Genomic DNA, 20,962 nt, shown 5'->3' with positions numbered 1-20,962 from the left:
CACAAAGGGATGAAGTGTGTTGAAAATGGCAAACGTGTAAATAGAAAACAAATTGATTTTCTCATTTTAAGAATATCTTTGAAAGTAAATTGACTGTTTAAACAAAAATAATAAAGTAGCATGAGGCTTAAAACATGTTAGAGTACTCGATAATGTATTATAAAGAAGACAGGCCTGGCACATGGCTCACGCCTGTCATCCCAGGACTTTGGGAGGCCAAGGCAGGTGGATTGCTTGAGCTCAGGAGTTCAAGACCAGCCTGGGCAACATGACAAAACCCTGTCTCTACAAAAAATTAACTGGCATGGCATGGTGGCACATGCCTGTAGTCCCAGCTACTTGGGAGGCTGAGGTGAAAGTATTGCTTGAGCCCAGGAGGTCAAGGCTGCAGCTAGCTAAGATCACACCACTGTACTCCAACCTGGGCAACAGGGTAAGATCCTGTCTCAAAAAAAAAAAAAAAAAAAAAAAAAAAAGGGATGGCATATGAGACTTATACTGTAAGTAGAGTGGTATAATATCATTTGAAATAGACTGTATTACATTAAATATGTATAATGTAAAACTAGGGTCACTACAAATAAAAAGATGCAGCATATGTATATATATATATATATAGAGAGAGAGAGAGAGTGTTGAAGTCTTGCTCTGTCATCCACACTGGAGGGCAGTGGCGCGATCTTGGCTCCCTGCAACCTCCGCCTCCTGGGTTCAAGTGATTCTCCTGCCTCAGCCTCCAGAGTAGCTGGGATTACAGGTGTGCATCACCATGCCTGGCTAATTTTTGTATTTTTAGTAGAGATGGGGTTTCACCATGTTGGCCAGGCTAGGCTCGAACTCCTGACCTCGTGATCTGTCCACCTTGGCCTTCCAAAGTGCTGGGATTACAGGCGTGAGCCACTGTGCCCAGCCACATCTAATATATTAATAGGGGGATAAAATGAAATCCTAAAAAATAGCCAGCAAAATAAAGTCAAAAGAGGAAAAAGGAACAAATAACAAACAGTAGATTTAAACATAGCCATAACTGATAATTACATTAAATCTAAGTGGCCTCAACATTCCAATTAAAAGACAGAGATTCTCAGGTTGGATTTTATTTTATTTTTTGAGATGTTGTCTCGCTCTGTCACCCAGGCTGGAGTGCAGTGACGCGATCTCAGCTCACTGCAACCTCCACCTCACGGGTTCAAGTGAGTCCCCTGCCTCAGCCTGGAGAGTAGCTGAGATTACAGGTGTACACCATGAGGTCCAGCTAATTTTTGTATTTTTAGTAGAGACAGTGTTCCACCATGTTGGCCAGGCTAGTCTTGAACTCCTGGGCTCAAGTAATCTGCCTGCCTTGGCCTCCCAAACTGCTGGGATTACAGGTGTGTGCCACCGCGCCTGGCCAACATGTCTTTATGTGAATCTCTGTCTCAAAATAGCAAAGTAAGAGACAAGTTAACCCAGATAACATACTGGGTTTTTGTCAACTATGTTTTTTAATTGAATCAGCATCCAGTCCAGGGCTGCTGCTTCTGCCCTCACAGCCAAGCCATCTCATACCACTGGGACTTCCCAGTATGGCTTCCCTGTCTAGAATGCCCTTCTCTCTTTTGTCCTCTGGCAGGCTCCTACTCATCCCTCAAAACCCAGCTCTGAAGTTGCCCCCTGGGGAAGCCCTCCCCAACCCCCAGGTCTTCCCTGTATCATAAATAGCCCTCTCATGGAGTTCTCAAATACTGCACTATCATTTTATTATTTGGCCTCCAGACTTTCTACTTCCTGAGAGCTGAGCCTGCCTGTCTCTTCCTGGACAGTGCCTGGGTCCTGTGTGTTCACAGGGGTGTGGAGAGGACCAGCCTCTTATTCATTATGGTCACCCATCAAGCTCAGGTAAAAACTGCCACTTTCTTTTCTCTTTTCTCAGCCTCAAAGACAAAAATCAAGGCGAACTCATCCCCCCTGTGCTGAGGTTCACAGTGACGTACCTGAGAGAGAAAGGTGAGACAGGGCCGGCTCCAGCTGGGTGACCTGAGGGCTGCTGGGTGCACCTTTCTGGGTGGTTTGTCTTGGATCCTGAGTACCTACAAGCCAGGGGGTGTGACCAGGAAGGGAGAGGCTCAAGCACAGTGGCTCCAGGTCTGGGCTCTGGCCTTAGATGGTCTGGGTTTGAATCCTGTCTCCCCTGTGTACTAGCTGTGTGACATGGGGCCAGTTACTCACCCTCTCTGGGCCTCCATTCCCTTGTCTGACCAGTGGGGTTAATAACAAACAGCATCTGACTTGTAGGATTGTTGTGACCCCTAAATGAGACAGTGCCTGCAAAGCACTTCGGGCGGTGCTGGTCTGTAGGAAGCCCTCTGGAAATGAGGGCTCCTCTGATGGGATCAACTTTGATTTGCAGACACCATTGACAGTGGGGTGGGCGCAGTCAAGAACTTGGAGTGGGGTGAGCCCTGTGGGCTCTCCACGGCTCCTGAGGCTAGAACTGAGGTCCGTGGAGAAAGTGCATGGAGGCTGCGTTTACCTTAATGGGAGGAAAGAGGTTCCCACAGAGGAGCAGGCACCAGGGAGGTTTACCTGGCACCACAGGTGCAGGTGTGCTAGGTGGGCCGGGTGGTCTCCAGCCTGGGAGCTGCAGCGCAGATGCGTGGGTGTCAGACAAGAAGTGAGTGCCCCCCCATGCCCACCACCCAGGCAGGGCTGGCTCCCCTCCAGCCTCCAGAGCTCAGCTCAACAGTTGCTTCCTCAGGGAATCGCCCCAACATAGCCAAACCCCCTAAAGCAGACCCCAGCTCTGCCACGGACTCAGCACCGTGGGCCCCGAGACCCCACCACCGCGTGGTCCCTTGGCTGCTGCCGTTTCTCACGTTTCCATCTGGCAGGGAGTTCCCATGCAATGGCTCTTAAAGCCACTGCCTTAGCCCTGCACCTTTCTGGTTACGAGTGGGTTGATTTCCTCTTTGGAGCAGCCCAGGTGGGTGGTCTTTGAAAAACCTGCTTCAGACAGGCGGGGCTTGAAGAGCCCCTCCTCACTTGTAGGACAGGGTGGCCGGAAAATGTGCTTTGGCACAAGAGTCCGTGCACATGGGGGCAGTATCAGTGAGCAGATGTGCTGGGCGGGGGCCTGGGAGGCCATCTCCCTCATACCCCAGACCCCACGGCCCCAGCATTTCCTGCAGTCACGATGCTCAGCTGGCAGGTGAGCAGGTACGGGGAGCACCCTACACTGGGACCCCAAGAGGCCCGCCTGTCCCCAGCCTGGATTGCCCTTCCTTGCCCTCTGCCGGTTAGGTCCTGTTTTCCGGAAGCCCTCTCCAATTCTGCCCGTCTCCCGGACAGAACTGCCTTCTTCACGCCGCCTCATCATTCACTCATTCACTCGGGAGACATTCACTATGTGCCTCCCTTGTACCAGACTCTGGGGATATCAAAGTGAGCACACGGGACGTGGAAGCAGCAGCTATTCCACCGAGAGCTGCCCAGATGCTGACTTCCATCAGGGAGAAGGCCCTGCCAGACCGGGGTCCCTGTTAGGGGGTTTGACCTTGTTGGGGGGCTTCCCTGAGGGAGGGGCAGTGGAGCTGAGCTCTGAGGATGGGGAGAAGCTGGCCATGCCGGGTGACGGAGAGGCCCCAGAGAGGAAAGCAGGTGCAGGGGCTTGTGGCCGTGGGAGTGCGGGAGCGTGTGGGACTTAAAGGAAGTTGGGAGGAGAAGGGGAGGTCAGGCCTTGCAAGTCCCAAGAAGACTTGCATCTCCAGATGCCTGTGCCACAGTCCTAGGTCCTGGTGTTGCGGGGCACCCCCATCATCCACCGCAGGCTCCCCAAGGGCGGGCTCAGGCCTGTTTCTCTTCCTGGCTCCGGAGCCAGCAGGGGCCTGGCCAGAGGAAACCCTTCCCTCCACCCCAGGGCTACTTTTATGAGCCAATTACAAGCGCTGAAAACCCCTTTTATAAACTGACAATGGAGACAAGTTTTCTTCTTTGATTACAGTCACCTCTTTAGCAGAATTGCCCAATCGAACTTGAACATCATCTGTATCTTCACTGTCTAAATAAACAGCAGCCACCAGCCCCTGTGGCAGTAGCCCAATAGGGCAGTTCGTATGAGGCTCATGCAATTGAGTGACTAGATTTTTAATTTTATTTAATTTTAATTAAATCCCCATGTGCAGCTACCAGCTGCTGTGCTGGACAGCTCAGCCCTAGGCCTTGTGGGAAGTCATGTGTCTGGAGGTCTCCCAGGTGCCAGGCACGTGCTGGGCATCACCGTGTCCAGTCCTCTCTGCAGCCCTTGGAGACAGGAGCTTATGGCCTTATTCTGTAGATAAACAAGGCAGATAGGCTCAGAGAGGCCGAGTGCTTTATCTGAGGTCACACAGCTGGTAGGCAGAGCTGGACTGGAGCCTAGGTCTGAGTTTAGAATCTGTCTACTTCCGCTTTCCATTTCCACAGACCACAGAGGTGGGAAATCGGGTGGGTTGGGGAATATGGAAAGGATTTGAGGAACACATGTGTGGAGGGCAGCCACAGGTGGGTGATGCCGTAGGCAAGGGAGTGTCATATAATGTTCTGGAAGCTCAGTGGGCTGGGACCTGTGAGATGCCCGGAAGCTCCTCTCCTGCAGGCCTGCGCACCGAGGGCCTGTTCCGGAGATCAGCCAGCGTGCAGACCGTCCGCGAGATCCAGAGGCTCTACAACCAAGGTGAGGGTGTCCCGCAGTCCTGAGCCCTGAGCTGCCTGGTCAGCGAGCACAGCACTCCGGGGCCTCAGAGCGGAGGCAGGGAAGCACCGCCCCCACAACCCATCCAACTCCCAGAAAACACTCAGGGTGGGGGCAGCTGCCCAGGAGCCATCGAGGGGCCCACTGGTAGTCCAGAGTGGGGACCTTTTGTCCAGACCCCCAACCCCACTGGGACATGGTGGCCGCATGATGCCATTTTGCCTTTAGGGTCTCTCCATCTGCACCACGTGGCACGTGCTTTCAGGAGACACTGCAGTGCAGGGAAGCTGGTTTTTTATCTGGCAGCTCCCCCGAATTGGCTCAGCACGGCTTCCTTAACTGCCATGTGTAACCCGCGGGCAGGGGCAGTGGCCTCTGAGCTGAGGATGCATCGCACCGACACTAATGAAGCCGCTGTCTTGCTGACAAGACTTGCCCTCAATCCCACTTGCTCCCATGATCAATTGTGCATTACACAATCATGGAGCATCACGTCTGCACGGGGCCCAGCTCAGGCCTGCCCGTCTCAGGCCCAGGGCCTGCAGTGTCATCTCTGCCACAGACCTGGCCTCAGAGAGCTGGCATTGTAGCTGGGAGCAACAGCACGCCACAGAGAAGCCAGCAGCCCACCCCAGCCTCCACTGGGAGCCTAGGAGGAGGCAGTGAGGGCGGTATAGGGGCTGATGGGGCCACAGCACCCCCATTTCTAGGTGGGGACAGCAGCATCCCCAGGACATGTGGCTCCAGCATCAGGCGCTTCCCATCTGGACATCTCACACCCTGTGTCTCAGAGCTCGTTCTGCAGCGGCAGTGCCCAGGCCGGGGTGCAGACCTCAGCAGTGCTGTGTTCTGTGTGCAGGGAAGCCCGTGAACTTTGATGACTACGGGGACATTCACATCCCTGCCGTGATCCTGAAGACCTTCCTGCGAGAGCTGCCCCAGCCACTTCTGACCTTCCAGGCCTACGAGCAGATTCTCCGGATCACCTGTGCGTAGCTGCCCCAGGGCAGGGGTGGGGGGCTTGGTCCTCAGATGCTGTCTCCCAGCTACTGGCCCAGGGTCAGGCTCTGGGGTGTCCGAGGTGACACGTACCCACCCTCATCCTGTTGCCACCTGGCACTGCAGGGCAAGAGAGGGGGTCGTTGGGGCTGCCCCACCATGCACAGCCAGGCCATGCTGTCCAAAGGCAGAGGAGGTGGGGTCGGTCAGGGTTGTCCAGGCTGGTCTCTCAGGCTTAGCTGGGCCGGGAGGCAGGGTGATGGGGAGCTCTCTAGATTTGGGGCTCATGATCCTGGTCAAAGTCCTGCCTGTACCCCTTCCCAGCCCCCAGACCCTCAGCTCTCTCATCTAGAAAGGGGCTCTCGGCATTTCTCCCCAAATCATTGTAGGATGTCAAGCTTATATGATAAGAACTGAGCAGCTATAGGGTCTGATCCTACAGGCGCTTTGTGATCAGTCAAATGCTCAGTGTGGCTGAGCACAGATGACTCGTAAACAACTCTGTAACAGCATCTCAAAGTACTGGTGAATGCTAAGGAAAGTGATGCCTCAAAAGAACCATAAAACCACTCAGGCCTTCATCTAAGTCATCGAACACCGTCTTTTCAAATGGGACTACCTCCAGCTCCCCCTTTCTTCTTGGAGCACTATCAGTCGAAGGGGGAAACCTGATTTTGGTGTGAATTCTAAAGCAGCTAGGTTAAGATACTTTAAAGACAAATCCTGAATCTTAAAATCAATGTTTCTACCCCACTGTGTATTCAAGAATCACCTTTACCCAAAGGGTAGCCTGGCCTTTGTCCTGGCCCCTGGGGGGTGACTTCTGAACCTTGGAATTTCCCAAGGGACAGGAGTTATCTTTGTCACTCATCGGGGGCCCTGATGGTTTATGGTAACTGATGGTTATGGTGACTCAAGATAGGGGTGGCCATTCCAGAAAGACCAATTACACGGTTAGAGGGTGCAGGCTTTGAGTCACGTGAGACCAGCCTGACCTCTGGGGAGGGCAGGGGGCTGGAGATTGATTTCAGTCTCAAGGTGTCCCGTCAAGGTCGCTAGACCCCTAACTCCCCTCAAAGGCAAATTTACACCCATTTATTCAGCAGTGCTCCTAAGCGCCTGCCAAATGCAAGGCCCTGTCTGAGATGGGGAAGGTCTCTCCTACAGCCTGGAAGACCATGGAAGATGTTGAGGGCTGACTGACTTTGGCTAGTGGATGGGAAGCCTGGGAGAGTTCAGAGCCAGGCTGAGCCTCATGGAAACAAATTCGATCATGGGCATAGAGGTAGCTATCTGGTGGAGACAGAGAAGGAGGCACTACGTTCAGCATCCTCCTACCAGCTGGGCCCAGAGCAGGCAAGATGGACAATGCTCCATCACCTGAATGCACCAGGCTCTGTCCTAGAGAGAAGCTTCCAGAAGCCTCCCAACTTCATTAGCCCCTGCAGAGGGATGACGACTCCAGCCTCTGTAGGTTCCTGCTTGAGAAAACTCAATGCTGCCAGGCGAACTTACTGTTTGTTCCAGCCAAAACCTGGTGACAGGGAGATAGGCCCTGGAACACCTCTTTGAGCAGCAGTTCCTTTGAAAGCTTGCAACTGTGGGCCGGGCACGGTGGCTCACGCTTGTAATCCCAGCACTTTGAGAGGCTGAGTTGGGTGGATGACTTGAGGTAGCAGTTCAAGACCAGCCTGGTCAACATGGCAAAACCCTGTCTCTACTAAAATACAAAAATTAGCCGAGCGTGGTGGTGCACGCCTGTAATCCCAGCTACTCGGGAGGCTGAGGCAGGAGAATCACTTGAACCCAGGAGGCAGAGGTTGTAGTGAGCCAAGATCGTGCCATTGCACTGCAGCCTAGGTGACAGAACGGAGACTCCGTCTCAAAAAAAAAAAAAAAAGAAAAAAAAACTTGTAATTATGAATCCTTTATCTGTCCTTTGAGATGAAAATCATCCACCACCCAGAGCTATCTCAAGGACCTGAGAGCCAACTCTTTGAAATGAAAACCTTCAAAGTGCTACCTCTGCCTCCCAGTCCCCAGGGAGGGAAGGATCCAGCTCTGGCTTGCACCACTGCCTCCAGTCATAAAGATACCAGACATTTGTCCTCTTCCGGATAGGCACCAATTAACAAACCCGGAGAGCGTAGTCATTAAGCAACCCTCTGTTGGGAGGGAAAAAATCGTTTCCCGCTACCCGTCTTAGGTTCATGGGTGCGGACCCTGTAACTTGTTATTCTGACAAAAGACAGATTTACATGAGAAAAGCATACCAGTTTATTTAATGTAAGTTTTTTTTTTTTTTTTCTTTTTTTTTTGAGACGGAGTCTCGCTCTGTCGCCCAGGCTGGAGTGCAGTGGCGCGATCTCGGCTCACTGCAAGCTCCGCCTCCCGGGTTCACGCCATTCTCCTGCCTCAGCCTCTCCAAGTAGCTGGGACTACAGGAGCCCGCCACCACGCCCAGCTAATTTTTTGTATTTTTAGTAGAGATGGGGTTTCACCGTGGTCTCGATCTCCTGACCTCGTGATCCGCCCGCCTCGGCCTCCCAAAGTGCTGGGATTACAGGTGTGAGCCACCGCGCCCGGCCTATTTAATATAAGTTTTCCATGACACGGGAGCCTTTTAAAAAATTTATTTATTTATTTATTTATTTATTTTTGAGACGGTGTCTCACTCTGTCGCCCAGGCTGGAGTGCTGTGGCATGATCTCGGCTCACTGCAACCTCCACCTGACATGGGAACCTTTATGAAAATGAAGAAAATGAAGACCCAGGCTGGGCATGGTGGCTCATGCCTGTAATCCCAGCACTTTGGGAGGCCAAGGCAGAAAGATGACTTGAGTCCAAGAGTTTTGAGTCCAGCCTGGGCAACATAGTGAGACCCCATCTCTACAAAAGACTTTAAAAATTGGCTGGGCTTGTTAGTGTATGCCTATAGTCCCAGCTGCTCAGGAGGCTCAGGTGGGAGATCACTTGAGCCTGGGAGTTTGAGGCTGCAGTGAGCCATGATCACACCACTGTACTCCAGCCTGGACAAAAGAGCAAGACCATGTCCCCAAAACAGAAGGAAGGAGGGAGGGAGGAAAGCAAGCAAGAAAGAAAAGAAATAAAGAAAATGGCCGGGCGCGGTGGCTCAAGCCTGTAATCCCAGCACTTTGGGAGGCCGAGGCGGGCGGATCACGAGGTCAGGAGATCGAGACCATCCTGGCTAAGACAGTGAAACCCCGTCTCTACTAAAAATACAAAAAAAAAATTAGCCGGGCGTGTTGGCGGGTGCCTGTAGTCCCAGCTACTCGGGAGGCTGAGGCAGGAGAATGGCGTGAACCCGGGAGGCGGAGCTTGCAGTGAGCCGAGATCGCGCCACTGCACTCCAGCCTGGTGGACAGAGCAAGACTCCGTGTCAAAAAAAAAAAAAAAAAAAAAGAAAAAGAAAATGGGCCAGGTGCAGTGGCTCACTCCTGTAAACCTAGCACTTCGGGAAGCCAAGGTGGGTGGATCACCTGAGGTCAGGAGTTTGAGATCAACCTGGCCAACATGGTGAAACCCCGTCTCCACTAAAAATACAAAAATTAGCTGGGTGTGGTGGTGGATGCCTGTAATCCTAGCTACTCAGGAGGCTGAGGCACGAGAACTGCTTGAACCCAGGAGGCAGAGGTTGTAGTGAGCCGAGATCGCACCGCTGCACTCCAGCCTGGGCCACAGAGTGAGACTTTGTCCAAAAAAAAAAAAAAGGAAGGAAGGTGAAGACACATTCAGCCTGAATGTTTTGATACTAGGTTTGATGAGGAGTGGAAAGTCATGGGGCTGTAATTCCTTTTGTCATTCCGCCGTCTTTAGAGATAAGGCACCCTCTGGACATAGGGAAGACCCCCTCCCATGAGAAGGTTTTATGATGTTACAGAGAAGTAGGGGGAGTCAGAGAGCCCTTCCCGCACCTGCCTTTCTCAGATTCCTTCAGCTCAATAACATATTCAGCCTGCCCAGGCTCCATATTTGGGACGGTAGTGTTCCGGACCCCAGCATTCCCACATCTGAAACTTTCCCCAGGAAGTTTTACAGTCCAGAAACAGTTGGTAGATTGTCTCATGTTGCATGAATCCTCCTCTCAGTGCTGTGACTAGGTCACTCCAGGTAAACAGTTGTGCCTCATTTCAGGAGGCAGAGGTGGAGGTGGGAGTAGGGTGACTACCTAAGTCAGCCCATTAATAAGGGACCTTTCTATGTCAACAAACGTGAAGTTCAATGGTTTGAACAAACCATAAATTCTGGGGTTTTTTTTGGTTTTTGTCTGTTTTGTTTTTGAGGTGGAGTCTCACTCTGTCACTCAGGCTGGAGTGCAGTGGCGTGATCTTGGCTCACTGCAACCTCCACCTCCCAGGTTCAAGCCTTTCTCCTGCCCTAACCTGCCGAGTAGCTGGGACTACAGGCTCGTGTCACCACGCCTGGCTAATTTTTTGTATTTTTAGTAGAGACAGTATTTCACCATGTCGGCTAGGATGGTCTCGATCTCCTGACCTTGTGATCCGCCCACCTCGGCCTCCCAGAGTGCTGGGATTGCAGGCATGAGCCACCATATCCGGCCTAAACTCTACTTTTTTAGTCAAGAGAACATTTAGTTGAGAAGATTCCTAGATGTTGGCTTGAAGTATCCTTTCATGGTAGAGGGAGAGAGGCAGCAGCTGGCCAGCGAATTATTTTGTAGTTTGCAATTTCGATGATGTCTTTGGTGATAGCACTGGGTGTTCTGGTGAACTTGCTGAGTGGCCTGTATAGCAGGAGGCACAAGGATTATCCATACATCATCTGCTGCGATGATTTCTTTGAAGTTTATATCAAGTCTTCCAGTGTCAGCTTTCAGGGCTTTGGGGAAATGGTAGGTTTTAGGTCTTTGTCATGTCAACTCAGCGGGTAGGAGAAAAACTGGAAGTGTTAGCTTGGAGCGTTGTAGCCAGATATTGGAGGAAACGAGAGGAACTCAGAACCCGCAAGTGTGCACTGTAGTTTTCCACTGGAGCATCATTTCTCCTTACAGCTGCTTCTCTTTTGATTCTCAATTACAAAATAAGACTGGTCTCACTAGATTTGGCCTGATTATTTACATAAGGGCAGCAAAAATGGGAATTGACCTATGTAGGCTCTTTTTAAGTCTACCTTGCTAGAACTTTTAATAAGGAATCTCAGATTCACTTTTTAAAAGCCTCTTGAAGCTAGAAAGCCAACCTAAAGATTTGCCATCAGGGCCAGGTGCAGTGGCTCATGCCTGTAGTCCTAGCACTTTGGGAGACTGAGGCAGGTGGATCACCTGAGGTCGGGAGTTCAAGACCAGGCTGACCAACATGGAGAAATCCCATCTCTACTAAAAAATACAAAATTAGCCAGGCGTGGTGGTGGGCACCTGTAATCCCAGCTATTCGGGAGGCTGAGGCAGGAGAATCGCTTGAACCCGGGAGGCGGAGGTTGCAGTGAGCCGAGATCTCGCCATTGTACTCCAGCCTGGGACACAGCGAGTCTCTGTCTCAAAAAAAAAAAAAAAAATTTGCCATCAGACTTTGCCTGTAGTGTCTGTAGATTTGAGAGAATTCCTCTCTTCTCAAGGTACTGAGAACCAACATATTTTAAGTTTCCTGGGCCTGCCAGGAAGCGGCCTTCCTTACTCACTGTAATGCCGTACATAAACTGAATAATGCTAGTCATCATTTCAAGGAATTCCCCCTCATCTTTTTTTTTGAGACAGAATCTTGCTTTGTTGCCCAGGCTGGAGTGCAGTGGCCTGATCTTGGCTCATCACAACCTCTCGCTCCCGGGCTCAAGTGATCCATCCGCCTCAGCCTCCCAAGTAGCTGGGATTACAGGTGTGCACCACCACACCCAGCTAATTGTTGTATTTTTAGTAGAGACCGGGTTTCACCATGTTGCCCAGGTTGATCTCGAACTCCTGACCTCAAATTATCCACCCACCTCGACCTCCCAAAGTGCTGGGATTACAGGCATGAGCCACCGCGCCTCGCCCTTGTTAACTATTTTTAACCCTACTTCACTAGTAAACCCAACTACGTAAAGATGTATGCTTGGATTATACTTAATATGGATAACTCAGAAGATGCAGCTGGTTTTTTTTTTTTGTTTTGAGACGGAGTCTTGCTCTGTCGCTCAGGCTGGAGTGCAATGGCACCATCTCAGCTCACTGCAACCTCTGCCTCCCGGGTTCAAGCAATTCTCCCACCTCAAGCAATTTTCCCACCTCAACCTCCCGAGTAGCTGGGATTACAGGCACCGGCCATCTTGCCTGGCTAATTTTTGTATTGTTGTAGAGACGGGGTTTCACCATGTTGGCCAGGCCTGTCTTGAGCTCCTGACGTCAGGTGATCTGCCCACCGTGGCCTCCCAAAGTGCTGGGATTACAGGCGTGAGCCACCGTGCCCAACCTATATAGCTTTCTTAAATAAACTAACAGTATCAGACTAATCTTGTCAGTTACTCAAGTCACATGAACTTGAAAAGAATATTTAGCTTAGTTTCTGTATTTCTGAGCGCTTTAGAAATATTTTCTATAAATGCTCATGTATCTCTAAGCCAATTTGAATAGAACTCATTTAAGGGATTTTATAAATTAACTTGGTAATACCATCAGAGGGAGAACAATTTCACGTATACATAACATACACGCATAGACATAACATATAGATCTGTAAACAAAAAAAAAAATTTTTTTTTAAGACGAGGTCTCCTTCTCCTTGACCTCAGGGCTCAAGCAATCCTCCCACCTTAGCCTCCCAAGTAGCTGAGGCAGGCACTACCCCAGCTAATTTTTAAATATTTTTTTGTAAAGACAAGGTCTCACCATGTTGCCCAGGCCGGTTTCAAATTCCTGGGCTTAAGTGATCTCCCCACCTCAGCCTCCCAAAGTGCTGGGATGACCGACAGGCATGAGCCACTATCCTGGCCATAAACCAAGATCTTATAACTTTCATACATAGTTTCATACAAGTTAAGATTACCTGTTGAGGGTGAAAGTTGTTATCAATATTTCAGGAGAAGGCCCTAAAGATTTTTTTCTTTGCCCAGTTTGTTTCCAAATAGTCCTTTTCACCTAGTTTTTTGTTTTGTTTTTTTGTTTTTGACCAAAGGTGTACCTAATCCAATGTAACTCGAAACCAATAAGCCTTTTTGTGGCCATGGATACAAGAGAAGTTCTCAGAGTCCCCCAGGATCCAAAGTTACCCCACAGATAGCCAAAAGAAAGACAGACTTAGACAAGCGCCCCAGAACTGGTGATGGTTGGTACCCCAAGATCCAAAGTTACCCCATAGATAGCCAAAAGAAAGACAAGCACCCCCAGAGCTGGTGATGGCTGGTAGGATGTCAGCTGTCACCGAGTCTGTGTTGCTATAAAGAAATAACTGAGGCTGGGTAATTTGTAAAGTTTAATTGGCTCATGGTTCTGTAGGCTTTCTAGGAAGCATGGTGTTGGCATCTGCTTGGCTTCCGGGGAGGCCTCAGGAAGCTTTCAATCAGGACGGAGGCCGAAGGAGGAGCAGGTGTCTCACGCACTGCGAGTGGGAGCAAGACGGGGTGAGGTCATGCCACACACTTAAACCAGATCTCTTGAGAAATCACTATCATGAGAACAGCACCAAAGAGATGGCGCTAACCGTTTATGAGAAATCTGTCCCCATGATTTCATCACCCCTCACCCATCCCTACCTCCAACATTGGGGATTACAATTCACCATGAGGTTTAGAGGCAACACCATCCAACATATCAGAGTGCAACTCACATTACTGTCTGGCCAGCTATAAATTCCTTTTTTTTTGAGATGGAGTCTCACTCTGTTGCCCAGGCCAGAGTGCAGTGGCCGAGATTCTCTACTCACTATAACCTCTGCCTCCTGGGTTCAAGTGATTCTCCTGCCTCAGGCTCCCAAGTAGCTGGGATTACAGGCACCCGCCGCCACACCCGGCTAATTTTTGTATTTTTAGTAGAGATGGGGTTTCACCATGTTGTCTAGGCTGGTCTTGAACTCCTGATCTCAGGTGATCCATCCATCTCGGCATCCCAAAGTGCTGGGATTAAAGGCGTGAGCCACCGCGCCCGGCCTATAAATTCTTGGCCCTGCATCCTGACCGTTGGCTGTTCCCCCAGGCATTTAGAAGCCAAACTGGCCATAAAGGCCAGAGAATGGTGAGCAGGTAGGTAGTATAGAGCAGGGTTGCAAACTTTTTCTGTAAAAGGCCAGATAGTAAATATGTTAGGCTTTGTGGCCCTTGCAGTCTCTGTAGCAACTACTCAGCTCTGCCCTGATGAGGCAAAAGCAGCCATAGGTAATGTACAAAATGGCCGTGGCTGTGTTCCAAGAAAACTTTATTGGCAAAAACAGGTAGGTAATGGGCCAGATCTGAGCCACGGGCCATAGTTTGCCAACCCCTGGTCTAGACCACTCCCATTTATCAAGTGATTTGGCTTTAGCAGCTTCCTGTAAGGTGGTGCTGCTGGGTGATAAAGCAGAGGGACGGAGCTTGCAGAATTCAGGTGATAGGGCTTGGATCTGAGGCCCCAGCGTGTCTCATGTTGAAATGAAACCCTCAACGTTGGAGGTGGGGACTGGTGGGAGGTGATTGGATCATGAGGGTGGATCCCTCATGGGTTGGTGCTGTCCTCGAGATAGTGAGTTCTCACCAGATCTGGTTTAAAAGCATGTGGCACCTCTGCCCCACACTCTCTTGCTCCTGTTTTTGCCATGTGATGCAACTCCCTCCCTTTTACCTTCTGCCATAATTGGAAGCCTCCTAAGGCTTCCCCAGAAGCTGAACAAGTGCTGGTGCCATGCTTGTACAGCCTGCAGAACCATGAGCCAGTTAAACCTCTTTTCTTATAAATGACCCCATATCAGCAAGAACAGCCAAACACACAGAGGGTTTGCTGAGCAGAGCCACAGGGCCAGAAAGTAAGGGGGGGGGGTCCCAAGCCCGACTGTGGGACAGTCCATCCTCAGAGCTGTCCTCCTCCCTACGCCCCTGCCCTCCCCCTGGGCCGGGATGCAGCGCTGCCCCTAGCCCCTCTGGAGCTCAGGAGGGAGCCCTATGCCGTTCCAGGTGTGGAGAGCAGCCTGCGCGTCACTCGCTGCCGCCAGATCCTGTGGAGCCTCCCGGAGCACAACTATGTCGTCCTCCGCTACCTCGTGGGCTTCCTGCATGCGGTGAGTGGGCAAGGGGGGCGCTTGGGGGGGAAGCCCAGTGGCCTTTCCTGCCACGCTGGGCCCGCATGGCCCAGTCCCCTCCTTGCCCCGGGTCTGGGGTCATGGCCTGCTTGGGCCTCGGAATACCACTCCCTGGACCCAAGGACCTCATCTAAGGCCCGGTCAGGCACCCATGGGGTTGAGGACCCCCTGCCTGTCGGATAGGGCAAACCTGCCCCTGCCCACTCCTGTACCTGCTGTCCCCTGGCCCTTGCCAGTGACGGTTGTTATTGGGCTCCTCTGCCCCCATGTTGTCATCTGCTTGGGTTGAGTCTCTGGGAGGTAGGACCTGTGTCCACCATTGGAGCAGAGCCCAGTGCCCTCACTGTGGACTGAACTGACCCTTCCTGTAGAAGGGGTACACCCAGAAGCACATCCATTAAGTTCCTGTGACTGCACATTGGGTGGCTTAAAACCATAGGATTTACCGTGTCACTCTGCTAGAGGCCAGAAGTCCAAAATCAAGGGGTGCTGGGCTGTGCTCCTTCCAGAGGCTCCAGGGAAGGATCCTCCTGGCCTCTCCCAGCTCCTGGTCACTCCAGCTCTGCCTCCACCTCCCCCTGGCCTTCTCCCCTGTGTATGTCTCAGATCTCCCTCCACCTTTCCCTCATAAGTGCAGGCCCCATGCCACGTGTCACTGGGCTTAGGATCCACCCAGATGACCCGGGATGATCTCATCTTGAGATCCTCAACTTACCGACAGTTGCAACGACCGTCGTTCCAAATAAGGTCACAGTCACAGATTCTCAGTGGTCTGTCTTAGAGGGGCCACCATTCAATCTACTACACCAGGCTAAGCAAATGAACAGAGAGAGAGAGAAACCCTTCAGTGCTCTCCCTCCTGAGTTCCAGAGGGGCCGGGGGCAGTGCTGCATCCCGGCCCAGGGGGAGGGCAGGGGCATAGGGAGGAGGACAGCTCTGAGGATGGACTGTCCCACAGTCAGGCTTGGGACCCCCCCTTACTTTCTGGCCGTGTGGCTCTGCTCAGCTTAGTGTGCTGTCCCCCTGGGGCAGGGATGCATTTGGATCAAAAGTCTGTGTGGTCAACAGTGGAAGGCTCAACACATCCAAGTGGGTCCACCCCTAACCCCCAGCCCCACGGCCCTGAGTGTTTAACCTTCTCCATCTCTCCAGGCCTTTGCCCCAGGCTGGGCAGGGTGAGGAGAGCCTGGGCAGAGTAGGCGTCACATCCCCGAGTCTGTTGGAGAATGCCACTTCCTGGTTTTCCAACAAATTTTTTTTCTCCTTATTGCTTGATATTTCTCGGAGGCCCAAAACTAAAATTTACTCTCTGTCAAAAAAAAAAAAAAAAAATCGAGACAGTCTTGCTCTGTCACCTAAGCTGGAGTGCAGTGGTACGATCTCAGCTCACTGCAACCTCCGCCTGCTAGGTTCAAGTGATTCTCCTGCCTCGGCCTCCCAGGTAGCTGGGATTACAGGTGAGCACTACCATGTCCGGCTAATTTTTGTATTTTTAGTAGAGATGGGGTTTTGGCACGTTGGCCAGGCTGATCTTGAACTCCTGACCTCAGGATCCACCTGCCTCGGCCTCTTAAAAGTGCTGGGATTACAGGTGTGAGCCACTGTGCCTGGCCTACTTCTTTTTCACTGCGAGAGACTGATTTATCTCTCTAGCCACCTCCTCCACGGCACTGATGTGAATGCAGCTGGTGGGGTGTGATGTTGCGTATTATGCCCCCAGTGGCACTTGGGGGCTTCAGCTTGAGGAGGGGTGGCCTGCAAGGGGCTGGGGGGACCAGCAGGTAGGGGGAGCCTCAGGAGTATCCGGCTGTCTCCCCGAAGCAGGGCTTGGGCATGTCTGGGCATCCTCACCAGATCTGTGAGGGTGATGCCCAGCTATGCCCCCCTCCAGTTCTCTGCTCTACCCTGGCACTCACAGCCTCATGACCCCCGTTTCTGACTCTGAGGTTCCCCCCAGCTTGAATCTTGTAGAGAGGCAAGGAGAAGAGAACAGGCCCTGCCCTCACCTTGGTCCACATGGCCCCCTGCCACTGGCTGGCCACATGACCGACCTTGGGCAAGTCTCCTGTATCCTCCGGGCCCCCGATTCCTCATCTGTAAGATGGGGAGAAATGACTCCCACCTCCTGGGGTTGCCCTAAGTGTTGGCTGAGACTGACAAGAAGCCCTTCTGGGAGGCAAGCTCTTTCCACTCTCGCTGCCCCTCGTAGTGGCCCCTACGTGCTGGCTGGTCCCCATCATGCCCAGTTCGCCACTCACAGCAGAGGCCAGAGGGGTCACCTAGTTCGTACCTTCTGTGCTACAGCCCATCCCCAAGAGTGTCTCCCCAGAGGGTGCAGTGGAAGAGGAGATAGTGGGGTGTTGTGGCTGTCACAGAAGGTCAGAGCCAGAGGGTCCTCCAGGACGAGCCCAAGCCTTCCTTTCATAGATAAGGTAACTGAGGCCCTGAGGGGGCAGGTGGCTGCACAGGGTCCCCGTACTGGCTGCGAGCTCCCAGTGCAGTGCTCCTCTCACTACATACGCCCCTCCCGAAGTTCAGGAGGGAGTTCTAGGGTGCCGTGGCCCTCAGTGTTCACTCCCCTTTTCTTGTGTGTGGTTGCCTCCAGGTGTCCCGGGAGAGCATCTTCAACAAAATGAACAGCTCTAACCTGGCTTGTGTCTTTGGGCTGAATTTGATCTGGCCATCCCAAGGGGCCTCTTCCCTGAGTGCCCTTGTGCCCCTGAACATGTTCACTGAACTGCTGATTGAGTACTATGAAAAGATCTTCAGCGCCCCGGAGGCACCTGGGGAGCACAGCCTGGCACCGTGGGAACGGGGGAGCAGGGCAGCCCCCTTGCAGAAGGCTGTGCCACAGACACGAGCCACGGGCCTCACCAAGCCTACCATACCTCCGAGTCCCCCGATGGCGGCCAGAAGACGTCGCTAGTGGTGCAAGCACTCTGTATATTTCAAGCTACCTCCCACACCTGTCTGTGCACTTGTGTGTTTTTGTAAACTTACCATCTGTAAAAATAACCAGGCATTAGCTGAACTCAGAATCTTCTAATGAAAACTCCACGCCTCTGGTCCTTAGACTGTTCTCCGTGGTTCCTGAGTTGTGGACCGGGATAAAACAATGCATGTTAGGATTGATGTTTTGAATCGTAACTCAATGCGGTTTAACTGAAAATGGGAATGGAGTGGCTAGGGGCTGCCAGTCCCTGCTGCTGCCACACTGCTGCGTAACACACCGCCCAAGCCCAGTCACTGAAAGCTACTGCTGGTCATTACTGCCCATGAGTCAGTGGGTCAGCTGGGTGGTTCTATTGGTCTTTTGAGGGGATCACTTACATGTGACTGTTTTCCTGCAGGTGGCCCAAGTCCTTCCAATGGGTAAGCAGGGCACATTCTTATAACACAGGCCCAGGCGCGCACAAGCGCTATTGGAAGCAGTTTTCATGCTTTGGCATCCTGTATGCTCACATCCCATTGGCCAAAGCAAGCCTGGTGGCCAAGGCCAGGGTCACAGTGGGAGGGCCCTGCAAAGGAGGGGGATACACGGAGGGTGAAGAATTGGGCATAAAGCAGCTGAGCTGCCCCAGGGCTCTGGGGTGCGACAGGACTCTAGTCTCAGGCAGGCTGACTCCTTGGGCTGGCTAGATGGGCCCTGTGCTTCCATCAGATATGGCAGAGGAGGATACAACGCCTTAGTCCCACATGCCCAGCATAAAAGGCCCAGGTTCACCCTGATTGAACAAGCCTAGGGTCACATGCTCACCTTGGACCCATTGCTGCAGCCAGGGAAGGCTCTGCTTGGCTTAGGCCTGAGTCCTGTGCCCCACCCCTGGGGCTGGGATGAAGCCCCACCCAGACCTGGCAGTGGGGGAGGAGTGACAAGCCACTGCAGGAGATTACCCACGAGTCCCACGCTGCCATCTCCCCCACTCTTGCTGCAGAGAGAAGCCGGAGTGGTTCTGGGGAACAAAACAAAAGTCCACTCTGCAGATCCCCCGTGGCGGCCCCTCGTGCCTGCTTGGGGTGTTGACCTAGTTGCACCGGGACCCCTGGTACCCCCGTTCGGATGCTCCGGGGGTCACTGGCAGCCCCAGGCCAAGCCCACGCCCAGGGCTCTGCTCTGGAACTTGGAGGGTGCGTTCTCCTCGCTGGCCTCCTCCCTCTTCACTTGTGTCTTCCATTATTCCCCCGCCCCTCGTCTGCCGCTGTGTTTCCTACACTGCTGGTGCTCGCTGTCCTTGAGGGGCCCCTGTGGCTGCTGAGCGACCCCCCACACCTATCGGTGCTCAGTGGGCACCTCACACTCTAGGGCAAAAGCTGGGCCTGCGAGCCGGAGAGGGTTCTGCTTTCTCCTAACCAGCCTCCGACTCCATCTGATGCCCAGGTGGCAGCACCAAGCCCCTGAGGCCTGGCCATTCCTTTACCAGGGGCGCGGGTCCTATTACAGTTTCTTGAAGCTGCTTCTGGGCAGAGGAGATGGGGCTGAGTCACGAAGGTGCCAGGCTGGTTAGCCACCGGCTGAATCCATTTTCCTTCTGGGAGAGAGGACGGCTCAGTAGCAGCTCGGTGCTGGTGGGTGCTGAGCTGGCCCTGCCTTCAGAACATGGATGGTGCAGGGTCACGGGCATGGGGACGGGGATAGGGAGGGTTGCAGAGTGGCCGTTATACCCCCCCTCCCCCCGGTAAGCCTCATGCCATGCCAGCTGGGGATGGAGCCCCCAAATGACACCCCTCTTCTCTGCCCAAGCTCAGAACCTACCTGAGTCACACAGTATGTTACTGACGGCAAATCCCTATGTTCTGCAGCAATCTCAATCTTTGCCTCCTCAGAAGAAAGTTTTGACTGGCCGGGCTCGGTGACTCATGCCTGTAATCCCGGCATTGTGGGAGGCCAAGGCAGGTGGATCCCCTGAGGTCAGGCGTTGGAGACCAGCCTGGCCAACATGGTGAAACCCCATCTCTACTAAAAATACAAAAAATTAGCCATGTATGGTGGAGCACACCTGTAGTCCCAGCTACTCAGGAGGCCAAGGCAGGAGAATTGCTTGAACCCGGGAGGCAGAGGTTGCAGTGAGCCGAGATCGTGCCACTGCACTCCAGTCTGGGCAACAGAGTGAGAATCTGTGTAAAAAAAATTAAAAAAGGAAAAGAAAGAGTTCGACTGCGGGGCATAAGGATGAGTGAGAGACCAAGGACCGAGGCAAGTTTTAGAGCAGGAGTGAAAGTGTATTAAAAAAGCTTTAAAGCAGGAATGAAAGGAAGAAAAGTACCCTTGGAAGAGGGCCAAGCAGGCAACTTGAGAAATCAAGTGCGTGGTTTGACCTTCGACTTAGGGTAGGCTAGGCACGGTGGTTCATGCCTGTAATACCAGCACTTTGGGAGGCCAAGGCAGGTGTATCACTTGAGGTCCAGAGTTCAAGACCAGCCTGGCCAACATGGTGAAACCCTGTGTCTATTAAAAATACAAAAATTAGCCGGGCAGGGGGGCAGGGGGGCATGCCCAAGACCACTCACTGAAAGCAACTGCTGGTCATTACTGCCCATGAGTCAGTGGGTCAGCTGGGTGGTTCTATTTGTCTTTTGAGGGGATTGCTTACATGTCCTGGCTGAGCTGGCTGTCAGCCGGGGCGACTCTGTTCTCCTGCAGGTGTCCCAAGTCCTTCCAATGGCTAAACGGGGCACATTCTCACAACATAGGCCCAGGTGCACACACAAGCGCTATTGCAAGCAGTTTTCATGCTTTGACTGGCGTCCTGTATGCTCACATCCCATTGGCTAAAGCAAGCCTGGTGGCCAAGGCCAGGGTCACAGTGGGAGGGCCCTGCAAAGGAGGTGGATACACGGAGGGTGAATTGGGCATAAAGCAGCCGAACTGCCTGCGGGCTCTGGGGTGCGACAGGACTCTGCAGTCTCAGGCAGGCTGACTCCTCGGGCTGGCAAGATAGAAGCACAGGGCCCATCAAATATGGCAGAGAAGGATACAACGTCTTAGTGCCACTTTCCCAGCAAAAAAGCCCCAGATTCACCCTGATTGGACAAGCCT

At 52.6% G+C, this 20,962-nt stretch overlaps 1 protein-coding gene and 1 long non-coding RNA gene across 3 annotated transcripts in view; one reads left to right on the top strand and one right to left on the bottom strand.

Moving 5' to 3' along the window:
- Window positions 1-17,982, top strand: part of ARHGAP8 (Rho GTPase activating protein 8) — a 108,798-nt gene extending 90,816 nt beyond the window's left edge. For both annotated transcript variants that reach the window (XM_063622973.1, XM_063622972.1), the window contains 5 exons: window positions 1,913-1,986; window positions 4,613-4,690; window positions 5,568-5,696; window positions 14,801-14,904; window positions 17,531-17,982. In XM_063622973.1, the coding sequence (XP_063479043.1) occupies window positions 1,913-1,986; window positions 4,613-4,690; window positions 5,568-5,696; window positions 14,801-14,904; window positions 17,531-17,851 (706 nt within the window). In that variant the 3' untranslated portion in view covers window positions 17,852-17,982. The remainder of the gene's footprint in view (window positions 1-1,912; window positions 1,987-4,612; window positions 4,691-5,567; window positions 5,697-14,800; window positions 14,905-17,530) is intronic.
- LOC134733495 (uncharacterized) lies at window positions 11,963-20,242 on the bottom strand. Its single transcript, XR_010117037.1, has 5 exons — window positions 19,679-20,242; window positions 18,256-19,513; window positions 17,926-18,015; window positions 15,641-15,736; window positions 11,963-13,257 (listed from the first exon to the last, which is right to left on the bottom strand). It is a non-coding gene; the product is annotated as an uncharacterized lncRNA (long non-coding RNA).
- Between the last annotated feature and the right edge of the window lie 720 nt (window positions 20,243-20,962).

This window comes from Symphalangus syndactylus, chromosome 18 (assembly GCF_028878055.3).
Source record: "Symphalangus syndactylus isolate Jambi chromosome 18, NHGRI_mSymSyn1-v2.1_pri, whole genome shotgun sequence".
Classification (NCBI taxonomy): domain Eukaryota; kingdom Metazoa; phylum Chordata; class Mammalia; order Primates; family Hylobatidae; genus Symphalangus; species Symphalangus syndactylus.
Note: the sequence above shows the minus strand (reverse complement) of the source record. Positions and strands in the feature narration are given on the sequence as shown.